At 42.0% G+C, this 13,262-nt stretch overlaps 1 protein-coding gene across 3 annotated transcripts in view; it reads right to left on the reverse strand.

The window, feature by feature from the left end:
* Nucleotides 1–13,262, reverse strand: part of lrba (LPS-responsive vesicle trafficking, beach and anchor containing) — a 191,588-nt gene that overhangs the window by 97,897 nt on the left and 80,429 nt on the right. For all 3 annotated transcript variants that reach the window (XM_080029557.1, XM_080029558.1, XM_080029556.1), the window contains exons 34-35: nucleotides 9,642–9,706; nucleotides 7,190–7,298 (exon numbers count right to left, since the gene is read on the reverse strand). In XM_080029557.1, the coding sequence (XP_079885683.1) occupies nucleotides 7,190–7,298; nucleotides 9,642–9,706 (174 nt within the window). The remainder of the gene's footprint in view (nucleotides 1–7,189; nucleotides 7,299–9,641; nucleotides 9,707–13,262) is intronic.

Raw genomic sequence — 13,262 nt, forward strand, 5'->3', positions numbered from 1 at the left:
TGGAAAGAACAGTAATCATCTCTAGAATCACATTATGGAAGAAAATGGCAACACAGCGCATACCGAGACAAAGCTTTGAAACACGTGTATTTTTAATATAATCGCCGAATCTCAGTGGTGGTAATGTAACAGTGTGTCAGCCATGGGGTGTCAGCCTTATCTAAATGCTGTAGTAGTTGTTGTCAGATGATGCCTCCCTTCCTCCTCTGCCTCTCTGGGTTGAGAGGGTTAACCAGTATAATAGGCCGGAGAATAGAGGCTCATTACAAGATATCAACCCTATGTTTATCAATTAGAGTGACAGAGAAAAGGTCCTGTGGTGTTGCCGTACCACAGTGGGACTTCAACGCGCCGATTGACGAAAAAGGGGGTATGGAGGTTTTGTCAGCAAACGAGAGGGAAGAAACGAAAAGCAGTGGAGATGTTATTAAAGTGCTTGATTTGCAATCTCTTGACATTGGTGGCACATCAGGGCTACGCGTTCTCTCCGACGGCTGAGCTATTGCGCCGCGCGTGAATCTCCAATTTCTCACATCCGTCGACAAGCGCTCCCAGAGGGTTTCATTTACAAACGGGGCAGAGGGAAAAACTGTCCGGCGGAAAAGGCGAGGAAGGCATCAGGCTTGTCCTTGTCTCGGTATCAGAGAATGCAAATGTACTACAAATAAATTCCTCCTGGAACACAATGGAAGGTCTAGCGGAGACAAGAGGGATGAAATGAGAAAAGGAGGATGGGATGGGGGGGGGATCGCCAAACTAAAGTAGATGCTGCTGTACAGAGGTCCAGCAATTGGGTTTTTCAAAGAGATTCTCTTGCACTTGATCTCTTGCCCTCGAGTTTTTTTTAAATTGCAACATAAAATGCCACCGGGGGAATTCAGACAATGGGCCACGGGAAGAAAACGAGTGAAAGGGAAGAGGGAGGGGGCACAAAATGGCGAACAAAAGTCACCAAATGACAATGCCTGACAGCCACTTCAATTCTGAAATGATGCCCCTGTCATGCCGTGAGTCCCAAGTATTGATTTTTTTTCTTCGTCTTGGAGCACAGAAGGGGAAGAAAAATAATCTAATCCAGTTGAAACAGATCCCTGCTGCTGGCACCGGCTCCATTGCTGGCGGCCATCAAGGTTAACGCAGGCGCAACACTTATCAAAGTATCTCTCCCCCTCCCCTCCACACTGTCTGTGGCTGATCTTTAATGGACTGGTCACTATGCTGGGCTGGCAGCCTCTTCATCTCTTCTACCCACAAACCCCTGTTCTCGGCAAAAAACAGCGAAGTACGCTTGCCACATCAGTCGCTGCCATCTATTTACGATGAATCCAGCTCGGCTTCAAGGTCATGCCACATGAAGAATCATACGTGTTAAACTGTCGTCTGGAGGTGAAAAATAGTCAAATGAAGGAAGGCGGAGGCCAGATGAAAAATACATGACCTCTGGATTGGAGGGATTCAGGAGTGGTGGCAACATGCACCAAACTAATTCATATCAACAATATGAAATTCAAGCCGTAAGAAAATTGTAACATTTTATTCAAAACTGTGAGCTCATCTTTGGTTTCTCAGCGGGGGAAAAAGAAAAGAGAAACCAGGAGAACATTCTCCCGCTGACTAAAGAGACTGTGTCAAAAGGAAAGAGAGGAGTAAAGTTAGCCGGTCACACATAATGATGGCAGCAGCGGAGGAGGAGAAGGCACCTGGGGACTTCATTACCCAGACAAGTCAGTGGGACTCAGACTACTGTTACCCAACCATCTTCTACAGCCCACATCTCTTATTCCATCTCCTGGTGTTATGGATGAAAGAGTCCATGTTATACAGTTAAAAAAAGAGTCAGCTACAAAGAAAGGATGGAAAGCAAATCCAAACGATGCCAAGCATTTCCCTCTTTTAAAGGGTTATAGATATATTTAGTCCTTCATCCCTTCAGCCATTTCTTTTTTGAATGCTAGTAGTGGCACCATGCTAAGGTTGTTTTGTACTGTTATTATTCGAATGCTTTGTGTTCTATACCACGGCACTATGGTCACGAGCCGTAAAGAAATTAAAGGCCTACTTCACCGGTTTGAATATGAAGGTGTATTGAATTCTGAGATCCTATGTAGTATAAATGTGCGAAAAAAATTGAAATCGGTTCATCCTAGCCTGAGAAAAGGCAGAAAGAGTGTTTTTTTTTTTTAAAGAAGGAGAAATATAGGGTTAAAAAAAACACTCTTTCTGCCTTTTTTTGCACATTTATACTACATAGGATCTCAGAATTCAATACACCTTCATATTCAAACCGGTGAAGTAGGCCTTTAAATGGAAAACATTGGGGGGGGAAAGAGTATTGAATAATATTAAGAAATAAATAAAATTGAGGCAGTACACCATTTTAATGTACTCTTAATTAAGATGTGTAAAAAGACATAACACCCTTCTTGAAGATCTAGACAAGTGTAACATTTTATTCAGCACTGTGAGATCATCTCATTCTACGGTTGAAACGGTACATGTTGTACAGTAAAAAATAATCAACTACTAAGAGGGACAGAAACAAAGCCGAAAGATGCAAAACAAGTCAGCACTATATATTGGGAGATCTACTGATGTCCGGTACTGAGGGTTTTTTGTTTAACACTATGTGAAATCTTTTGCTCAAAAAGCCACCTGCTCCTGATGGGTTGTGCCACAATGCTATCAGATATAGACGTGTTGCTGCTCTCGACAGAAGATTTGCCCATAATGAGGTGTCCGGGCATCCAGCGCCGCTGACATACTACATTACAGTAGCGGCACACTACATGACAGCAAGCTACAGTTGGTGGCAGCTATCAGTCTGAGTGCTGCAAGTGATGTGGTGTAAATAGCCTCTGGGAGTTGTGGTTTTGTGGCTCTTCCAGTGTGTGTGTCTGTGTGTTTGAGTAACCTTTGTTCAGCACATTGCTTCTGTTTTTTTTTACAAAACGTAATTCCCTTAATCCCAAATGTGCGCTGAGGGGCCTTAACTGTTGTCTTCTGTTATTATAATGTTATGTCCAATGTATGTATTTATTGCTTCCTGTCTTGATGTCTTAATACTTGTTTTCTCTCCTCTCTCTCTCGTCTCTCGTGTAATGTTCCGAATCAGAAATACTTTGTTACAGTTGCTCCAATTTAGAATAGAAATATATGTAGAAGATAAATAAGTGTAAAGACCACGAGGTATAACCTAACAATAACAATCCTACAATAGTATCGTACGAATAATAAGTAAAAAAGTATACAGTATGTTGTAAGTGGAGCTGCAGCAATGAAAAACTAATTTCAGATTTGCAACAGTAAAAACAGATCATATTGCATAGTATCTTGAACAGCTTTTTGTTAAATCGGGGGACTGATCTGCCTGCTGGTTATATTTACATTGTGATGTGCTTTAATGGCTTAAGTTAGTGCAGCTCTGGAGCAAACTAAAAGCTATTACACTGATACTCAGCCCTTGTGATGCACACGTTTCCAGAGACCATATGATAATAGAACATAATGAGCATCAGCTCAATGTTAATGTCATTAACGTGCCGAGCGGGAACCAGATCGTTTTACAAGCTCAGCAGTGGGGAGAGACAATGACGCCAGGCACTAATTAGCCGCTATCGTCTGGCTTTCACGGGATCTCTCAGACAGTCAATTCAATTACTCCATATAACAGCAGAGGATGAATCAAGGGGGCATATATAAAAAAAAAAAAAAAGAAACACAAGCAGAATGGAACGGTAAGGAAAAGAATAGAAAGGACTTGGGGTCTCGCTCACTCTTCCCTATCTGGACCTTCTTATCTGCCCTTGTGCCCCTGAGCCCGCCACATTTCATTCCTAATGAACAGCCCCATAAAAAATAGGGGAGTTCGATTTCTCTCAGTGCTCCTTCAATCTCTCTCTCTCTCTCCCGGGCTGCCGTCTCCTGTGGAAGATATCAGGAGTCCATCATTTGCTGTGCTGGGCAGTAGCATCCGATCTGCAGATCTCCTTCACATTAAGGATCCTCTTAGATAGAGAACCCTAAAAGGTAATTGGATTTCCCCCCTAGTTATCTTCATCTGTTTCACCCTAAGCCCACTGCAATAACTTACTCGCAGGGCCAAAGATAACTCAATTCTGTCCCGCAGAGAGCCAGCCAGACAGTGTGTGAGAGAGAGAGTAAGAGAGAGAGAGAGAGCATATGTTATGTCTCCGAGGCAAGCGGGTATCTAAATCCTCTATCACTGCCTTTCACAAGGATATGAACTTTGGCAAGGAGCAAACATAAATTTGTTTTTTACGTATTGAATGATTCTCTTCCCTCTCGGTTGGCATGTTCTGCTGCTGGTTACAATAAGAGCTCTTAAATGCAGAGTAGTGTAGCGATGGAGGATGTAGATTGTGTTATGGTAGTTGATGCCGAATGACTTCGCAAAGCTCCATTTTAACACAATTCCACCCAAAATGAGTTATTATGAAAACCTATTTTGCGGTTTATTCCTCACAAAACAATAACCCAGCTATAGTGTTATCGCAAAAAAAAATACAGAGTAAAAACTGGGACATGGCTGAAAATGATTTGAAAACCCTACACCCCCTTTAGCCCTCAGGGGGGATGTTTCATTGGCCCTGTTATTTTTATTGTGGCAGTGCAAAATGAAACCGTAGGCTTGGGGAAGGTTCAAGCAGGGCTTGAATGGAGGCAAAAAATCAATACGGCAATATCAAGAGCGAGACTTATCAGGGGTTCAACTTCTCCTCAGAGGTCAGCGAGGAGCAACTGCATTTAAGTGGGGAATTCAATTGTGAAACATAGTTTGGGGACGAGCTACGCCGGCTATCTGATTAAGGGCAGCTGGAAGATTGCAAAAGGTAAGAGTAAGTTTCAAATGACACACACACACACACAAAAATATATACAGCTAATCGAAGGTTATAGCTTTCCATTAGATGTCGGCTGAGTGACAGTTGGTGTAACTGATAGTGCTCCTTCATTTGGAAATGTAACAAACCCTGACCCTATTAAGCTGCACACAGTATTGTGCTCATAAAGGCCCACAGTGTCTTACACTATATATGGTCTATCAAAAATATGACTGTGGAAAGCAGGGCGGATAAGGAGAGCTCCCAGAGTATAACAGCTAACTACTAAATTATTTCATCCTTGGTTGAATTTTGTTGCCGTTTTACCCAACATGCATCGAAGACTATTAATGTCAAGCTTCCATGCACAGGGTAATCAAACAAACAATGTTATGCTTACTAGAGGTATGTTTTTTAAATGTAAAAATAGGACTTGAATTATGTCAGTTAATTTGATTATTGTTTTTTAAAGGTTGACCCAACTTCAGAGATATAACGATTGTGACAACCAACCCGTGTGACATATTACCCCGTTCTCCCGTACTGTTTTAAAGAAAGAGAAAACACAAAACACACACACAAACAGGGCAACAAACACAGCAATATAATTAGGTTTGTAGAGCATGGGAAAGTCAGCCTGTTACGTGCAATGCAGAACCACTGTATGCCAGGTCAGGTCAGGAATCAGGGACTAATGCCTGAGAGTTTGAGAAACCATATCCCTATCTCTTCCCAATATCTCAGAGAGCGTGTGGCCTGCAGCTACAGTAAGAGGTCGAGGCAGAGCGAGATCATCTGAGGCTGTTGTGAGCAGACCAGCACTGCCAAGTCTGCCAGTCAGACAACATACTCTCAGCCACTTCTACTTGTGCTGCTCTCGTGTCAGATGAAGACAGCTGCATACACTGACATACAGTACATGCACTTTTACAAGAGCAAAAAATACTGTAGACTTTCTAAAAATGTAGTAAAAAATATGGCACAGTGAACCAGTAAACTTTAATCATGGTTCCCCCTGTCTGAGTTGATGAGGTCAGACAATGTCCGATAATACTGTATGACTGAGTGAGTAATAAGGACTCACTAGAACAGGATGAAAAATTACACAGAAAAGCAACCGATCCAAAGCACGGAGCAAAACATAGCAATCACAGGCAACATTTTGATGTGCGCAAGTTGTGCCCCCACCCCTCTTGACTGACTTTCAACACTCTTAAGGGATTTTTACTTTACCCAAATGTAAGAGAGACCCTTCCTTGAACCTTAAAAAAATGAAAAAGCATCGTATTTTACTGGGAGAGTGGGGGCTGAGGGCTGAGATGGTGGGTTAACACACAGTCAGCCCTTCAGGCCAGCACCTCTCCGGTCTGTCTGCAGCTTTTAGTGCTGGCAGCTTCCTAAGAAATGAGGGGAAGAGAGAGAGAGAGAGAGAGGGAGAGAGAGAGAGAGAGAGGGGAGAATGCCATATTCCTGTCACTGGCAAAATACACCCCCAGCGGGAGTATAATACAGGACAGGATCTCAGCGGGACAGGAAATGATTTTGGTGAAATCTAGAAAGCAGAGGGGATGGAGTTTGGAGCACAGTTGGAAGTAGGAAAGGTGCAGCGTAAAGGGTGCCCATGGGTCAGCAAAGAGTTGGCCCGTCAGCTACATATGAATGGCAACATTTGTGCTGAGAACTGGTAGGAAGAGGAAGGGGAGAAGTTATGTTTCAGGGGCAAGCCTGCAGTCAGACGGAGGAGAGGCGCGGGAATAAATTAACAACACTACACAATGTTTGGTTAGTGATATATGCCAAGCGGAGATCTCCAGCCGCGGACTACTTTAGTGTAAGTCTGTGTGTTTGTGTGTGTGTGTGTGTGTGTGTTAGCGTGTATGTTTTTTTTGTTCAGCACACGGTCATGTTTGAAAAGTAAACATTTATCCTCAAGGTTTGTTGTGACAGATCTTTAAAGTTGATGGACAGGTTTAAGTAGCTATTGGTTTCAGCTCACCTCTACGCTCTCACTGGGATATAAGACTATTAAACATTTCTGTCAATGGACAGATGGACGTTATTGGTTGAGTCGGTTAGCCTTCAGTTCCTTATGCTATGATAAACATTGTCTCTTGATGCAGAAAAAAATCTGCTCAATATTCCTTCACTTGCTTAATCTTATATTACCCCCTCATCCTTTTAAGAGATGGTATTTAGAAGATATTGTAAGTTAATCCTTATGGTATGTAAAAGAAAAAGTTAAGTGGTAAAATATTGTTGCCGTTTGAGGCACCTAAAGAGTAACCTAAAGAGACATTGTATCACTGGTTATTATGTTATATCTGTGTGTGTACTATGCATCCTCTTACCTCAAACTCTGCATGTTTATGGATGTCTTCGGCCCTCTGTCGGCTCAGGATGAATTCAGCTTCGTTAGCCACGCGCACCAGGTGGTCCTTCATGGTGTGACTCAGCAGCCTGGGGAGAGGGCAGACAAGCATCAGCACACTGGAATATTGCAGAAATGTTTTCACAATCATTATTTATTTCGGTACGTGGATGTCATTTTATATCAATCTTTGGAGGGAAAAATATTGATGTTGAGCAATATCATGAAATCTTTGGCTTCACAGTATTTAAAACATCTGTTTAATACTATGATATCTGGAGAACTAGAGCGGGAACAGCCATGTAATAACCATAAAATGCTGAAAAAGAACCGTGGAAAATAGGCAGAAAATCTAATTTGGAAAACAAAACAAAACCAGACCAGATAGACCCCTGAACTGGGGGTCCAGGTGCTAATTGATTTGTTAATGATATCCATCTGACAAGAGGTAGGATCTCTGTCCATGTTGCTACATATGTAGTCCATCTCCCTCTTCTTATCAGTGTGTGTGTGTGCGTGTGTGTGTGTGTGTGTGTGTGTGTGTGCGTAAGTTTGTGTGCGCATGTGTGTGTATAGGTCGAAGAAACCTCTGTACAGCCGTAAAGGTCAGAAATGTGCAAAGTGGAACAATAACAGAGCAGGGGCCATAGAGTAGGAATGAACCAGGCTGGGACTGCCTGTGTGGAGTGGGGGTGTGAGGGTTTAGGGTTTGGGGGCCATGGGGGGTGGGGGGGTGACTGTAACTTAAGCCTGCTGTTACAGCGCAGGGCAGCAGGGGAGCGGAGGTGCCGGGGCCTCTGCAGCCCTCTATGGCCCTGTCGAGGCCCCACTATCAATAACCCCAACCACTCTTTATGGTGCTCTGCCCTTAAGACTGTGTGCATGTGGACCAAACAGACTCATGGTATGTTGGAAATGCAGATTTTTTTGCACATGACAATCATCTATAAAGACATGATGGAAAAAGGAAAGTAAATCCAACAGCTTTCCATACAGAATGTCAGTATGAACAAAACAAAATAGTAGATATGATAAGGCCTAGAATTCTCCTTCCTCTTCCACTTAATTATAACATTAATACAATTATTACGACCTTGTGAATTCTTGTGATTCTTGCGATGCAGAAAATTGATGGAGAAGCCTTTATCAGTAAAAAAAAATACTTAAGGTAATTTTTTAGGCTGACTTTGTTATGTTGTAAATACAAATATCTATAAGACAGTTGACAGCTTTTCTCAATGCCTTTTAAGGAAATAATAAAAAACATAATTGACAAAAAAAAAGCTTAAGTATCTTCTCAAAGTTTAACTTATGTGTCGATGGTCTTCCCAGCTGCTATAGCTAGCGGTAGCGACAGTGCTTGTTATAAGTCTGATGGTGCTGACGGAAACTCCATAAAGAAGGATTTAACAGCTTCCTGCCTGTACAGTCCACTGTCGAAACACTTGGGATTTAAGTGTGTAAAATATTACACTTTTAACTACATTCTAAAAGATCTGCAGATTCTCCATTTTGTGAAGCTGGTGTCTGTCTGGGCAGACAGTTCTGGTGACCGACCGTCATAAAAAAGAAAAACATTAAATGAATCCATCTGTTGTTTGCATATAGTATAAAATCTGGATTTAATCAAAGAAAATTGAATGATGACTGGTAGGAGAGTTAGGGAATTTAATGTTCAACAGATCATGTTAAAATGATGTTTTCATTCCCACTAGACTAGACCAACCAAACATACATTTGCATACACTTGTACTATGCACTTTACCTACTAACCCCAGCTTGAAGGGACTACATTTGCTGGTCTCATTAGCATGACTGTGGATTAACCTCTGCCTATTCAGATCAATAATGCAAAGTGTGGCCCTCTAAATCTGAAATTGATGAGAGCTTTAAGACTATAAATTGAACTGATGAGAGCACCTTCTTAGGGAGATATGGCAAGGCTCATATGTCAAGATAATAGAAAAAAAACAGACAAAAGACAGCGTCAGACAGGAGAGATGATTATAGGCAGATTAAGGAATTAACTGACAGACGGACAGTAGGAAATCAAGAGCCATTTCCCCAGTGTCAAGAGAGGAACCAGTGATCTGAGGGCCTGTCACCTTCTGCCTAAACCTCTTCTCCTTTCCCCTATAGCCCTCTGGGACCAGCAAGTATTGAATGGAGCCTTGAACTCAAGGATCTTTCATCCTCACTCTCACAAGCTCCTCTTCACTCTCCAACCCCCCTGATCATTGATTGTTGTCCAGAATCTTGAGTAGCCACCCCATCACCAGGGCCTTGTGGGGATGTTTTGGGGTGTAGGCCTGAGGGACTGTGACGTGATCCAGGAATGGTGAAATTGGAAAGTGGCGGATGGAGGTTGGATAGATAATGAAGAGGTGCTGCTGTAAGGAGAGAGGACAGCTCTAAGCGAGTCAGTTACCCACCTGCCTTCGTTGACCAACTCGATGAAGGCTAGACCCGCATTCTTCTGGATGGAGTTCTGCCATTCCTGCAAACAAAGGACATACACAGTATCAGTAGCTGTACTAAAATATCATAACCAATTTATATATCATATCATAGAATAATCAATTCATAATTTGATCAACAAAATAGTGAAAAATATACAGCACATCACAAGATTCCAAATCAAAAGGCTGTGTCTTTGGCTGTTTCTGTCTGACCAAAAGTATAAAAATGTAAAAACAGAAAGGCAAAATAATTAAAGCTTGAAAGCTTTGAAAACTGGAACTAAGGAAAGTTTTGCATTTTTGCTTGACTATTTACTTAAATGATTAATCGATTTTTAAATGTTTTAATCAATTTACTTTTTCTTTCAACTGTATTAAAAATCATGTTTGCATTTTAATCTATTCATAAATAAACCCGCCATTCTTGGTTACACTCAGTGGGTTACGCTCCGTCTATAAGCTTTCCTGCGCCTACAGGCCCCTTAATATCAAATGAAAGATCGTCTAAAAAAGTGTACTGACTGCTTTGGTCAGCACAGGCTTCATACATAACCAGCTGGCAGACTAGTGGAGAGGAGTGAAAGAGCTGTGTTGAGAGTGCATTTATCACCAGTAAATACACAAATTTCCTCCTCTTTGACTAAACGTTATGGTTGAAGGTGTCAGTCTAAACAATCCGCGACTTTAAATCCTCGAACTTTGGAAGGGGACAGCGCGAGAAAGGGAAACTCAGCGGTCATCATCTCTCATGTTCTGTTCAATATTTCAACACCTTCAACACAACCGTCAAAAGAATAATAAAGCAACAAGGTCATGGGGCCTGTCTGAACCTCAGAGCGCTTTTTCCCCTTCTTCCTCTCGGGGGAGACGGAGAAATATGTGCGAAAAAAACCTCAGGTTAGAGACCTTAACTACCAAACTACTCTTTAAAATAATCATTTATCACAAGCCTGTAGTCAGCGTCCATTCCCCATTATTCAGCTTTTATTGGAATGTGTCATTTGCTGATAAATGTCTCGATAGGATTTTCAGCATGTTTTACTCTAGTTTATAGATACTTATTTCAACAACGTGCCCCAAAACAACAGATTTTAATTGGAGTTGTGAACCGACTATGAAGTGAAAGACACACCATACGCATGTGTATCTAAGCATTCACTTTTTTTAAACGCTGCTGTCATCATGTCTTGAGCTGATAGAGGAAACTGTGTGTTTATGTAGAGATTGGCCTTTGGGTAAACCTAGAGGGCCCACAGGGACGAGGACACAGCGCTACAAGGAGCAAGCAGGAAAAAGATCAATTTACAAGACTTTCTAATACACATCCAAACAGATTGTGTACATATGTGATGATTTCTCACAATCACACACTTTTTTTCCTCCTTTCAGCATAACAAATGTTAAACTATCAGAACCAATCATACCACTAAGCTCAAGAGGAAGGGTTCTTCTGAGAAAGCCTGGGCTCCATCACTCTGTAACCAACGGCACGCCATAGAGACAACAGCCCCAACACTTAACCTCAGCTCAGAACTGCTTTTTGTCCTGTAGGACCATATTGGCATTGACCGTGTTTACAATACATTCCAAATAAAGTGGGCAAAGAGGGAATAGTCTGGGGCTTGGGAGTGGAAACAGGGTTTTTTTGGAGCTGAGTACTGAGCAGTGGGGCTTTGCGGCCGAAGCTTGCTTTAGAGGAAGTTGTGTGAGAGTGTAGCCTTTGGGGCCCTCTAGTTAAGCGTAGGCTGTATAGTTGAAGGACACTATCCATGAGCGTTAGCCTGTGGCTGTGTGGGATATTCCAGACCAGGGCTGATTCTGCTATAGCTGGGTTTCAAATAAACACCACAGGAAGTGAGGCCGTAAATAGACTTTTTACTCTCTGGAGAAATAAAAAAACAGTGACGTTAAATTCCCTTTATGTGATGTCTTCAAACTAACTTGGAACTTTGATATAGGAGTCTTAGGAGGCAATGCAAAACTAAAAGCTTCTTCAGCACAAATAAAAAAAGGATTATCGCAAGACTGCAGCTTGGGAAAGGGCTTCGGTTCTAAATTAGGTTTGACGAACGGCGTGGCGGCCATTGGCATTTGGTGGACATGGACAAAGGCGATAGCAAGACTAATGGTGTCATTAAGGGCTAAGGAATGGCTCTGCTAGTTGAATTAAAAAAAGCAATGACCCTGATCTGAGGGACATCTCTCGGTGACAAAAAGGAAAAGGGGACAGGTCAGTGATAGAATATTGGATTTTAGCTGCCCTGGTCAGCGGTGTCACTGCTTTTATGGCCATGACCACAGCACTCCTGATGAGTAGATACAAGCAGCCATTTGTGACCCCTCACCTTTAACCTGACCTCCTAACTGATGATGGGAAAGAGAGAGAGAGAGAGAGAGAGAGAGAGAGAGAGAGAGAGAGAGAGAGAGAGAGAGAGAGAGAGAGAGAGAGAGAGAGAGAGAGGGATGTCCCTTTATCCTGAAATGTTGCCAATGGTTAATAAAGGCTGTAGGGGCTACCTTCTTTTTCTTCCATGCCAATGTGTGCTTGAGTGAAAGTTTGGGTCTTTTCACGGAAATGTCCGCCTCAATCTGAAGTCAATAAGACAGCTCTGTTTGGTCTGTGTTCCATGATGATGGCATTGAGTCTAAACACACACGCCATGCACTTCCGTCATTACAGCTGATTATCCATAATCAACATCTAAATATACCAACGACCAGTAGTGAGAAAACGCAGACTTCCCAAGCGAAGTCGCACTTCAAACATCGAGGCCTCGCCACAACACAAGGAAAACATTTTCCAACACCGAAGAAAGAAACGTCTCGGCTCTCCCCGAAATAATAAATAAGTCAGTTGTGCTTTTCGGTAGCATCACTCATAATCACAAGTATTTGTTGATTCTGAAAGGCGATGGGAATTCAACTTTAGATGAGATGGCAGAGGCATAAATCCTCATGTACAATGTGGCAGCACAGCAGGGCTAACAGTAAAGGCACTGGGAGCTACTGATAATTTTTTTTTTAATCCAAAAAGTAAAACACTTATAGGAAATGGACGATAAATTGACAGCAAATAAGACTGCGAAAACGAAATGCACATCTTTTAAAGATCTTAAATTGACTCAAATGATTCTGTTATTCAGCACTATAAAGTAAATGCATCTATGACCACTTAAATATCAGTTACAGGGGCTGGGATATCTTGACGTTTTGAATTAAACCTTTTTGCCTTGACGACTTAAAGTCAGTTTTGTTGTAGCTGTGTGACCCAAATGTTTATGAATATGGACCTCAGAAAACAATGACCAAAAAAGAGTCCATGTGTGCAGAGTAAAACAAAGCTTAAACAAAGAATCACTTTAATCATAAACTATCAAATACATTATTCATCATAGTCCTTTAGACTGATTAAAGCAAAAGCTGAGAAGTTTGTTACCTTTTCATGCTGCTGTACGTGTGTGTGTGTGTGTGTGTGTGTGTGTGTGTGTGTGTGTGTGTGTGTGTGTGTGTGTGTGTGTGTGTGTGTGTGTGTGTGTGGTGTGTGGTGTGTGGTGTGTGTGTGTGTGTGTGTGTGTGTGTGTGTGTGTGTGTGTG

Source organism: Ammodytes marinus (assembly GCF_949987685.1).
Source record: "Ammodytes marinus genome assembly, chromosome: 6".
Lineage (NCBI taxonomy): Eukaryota > Metazoa > Chordata > Actinopteri > Uranoscopiformes > Ammodytidae > Ammodytes > Ammodytes marinus.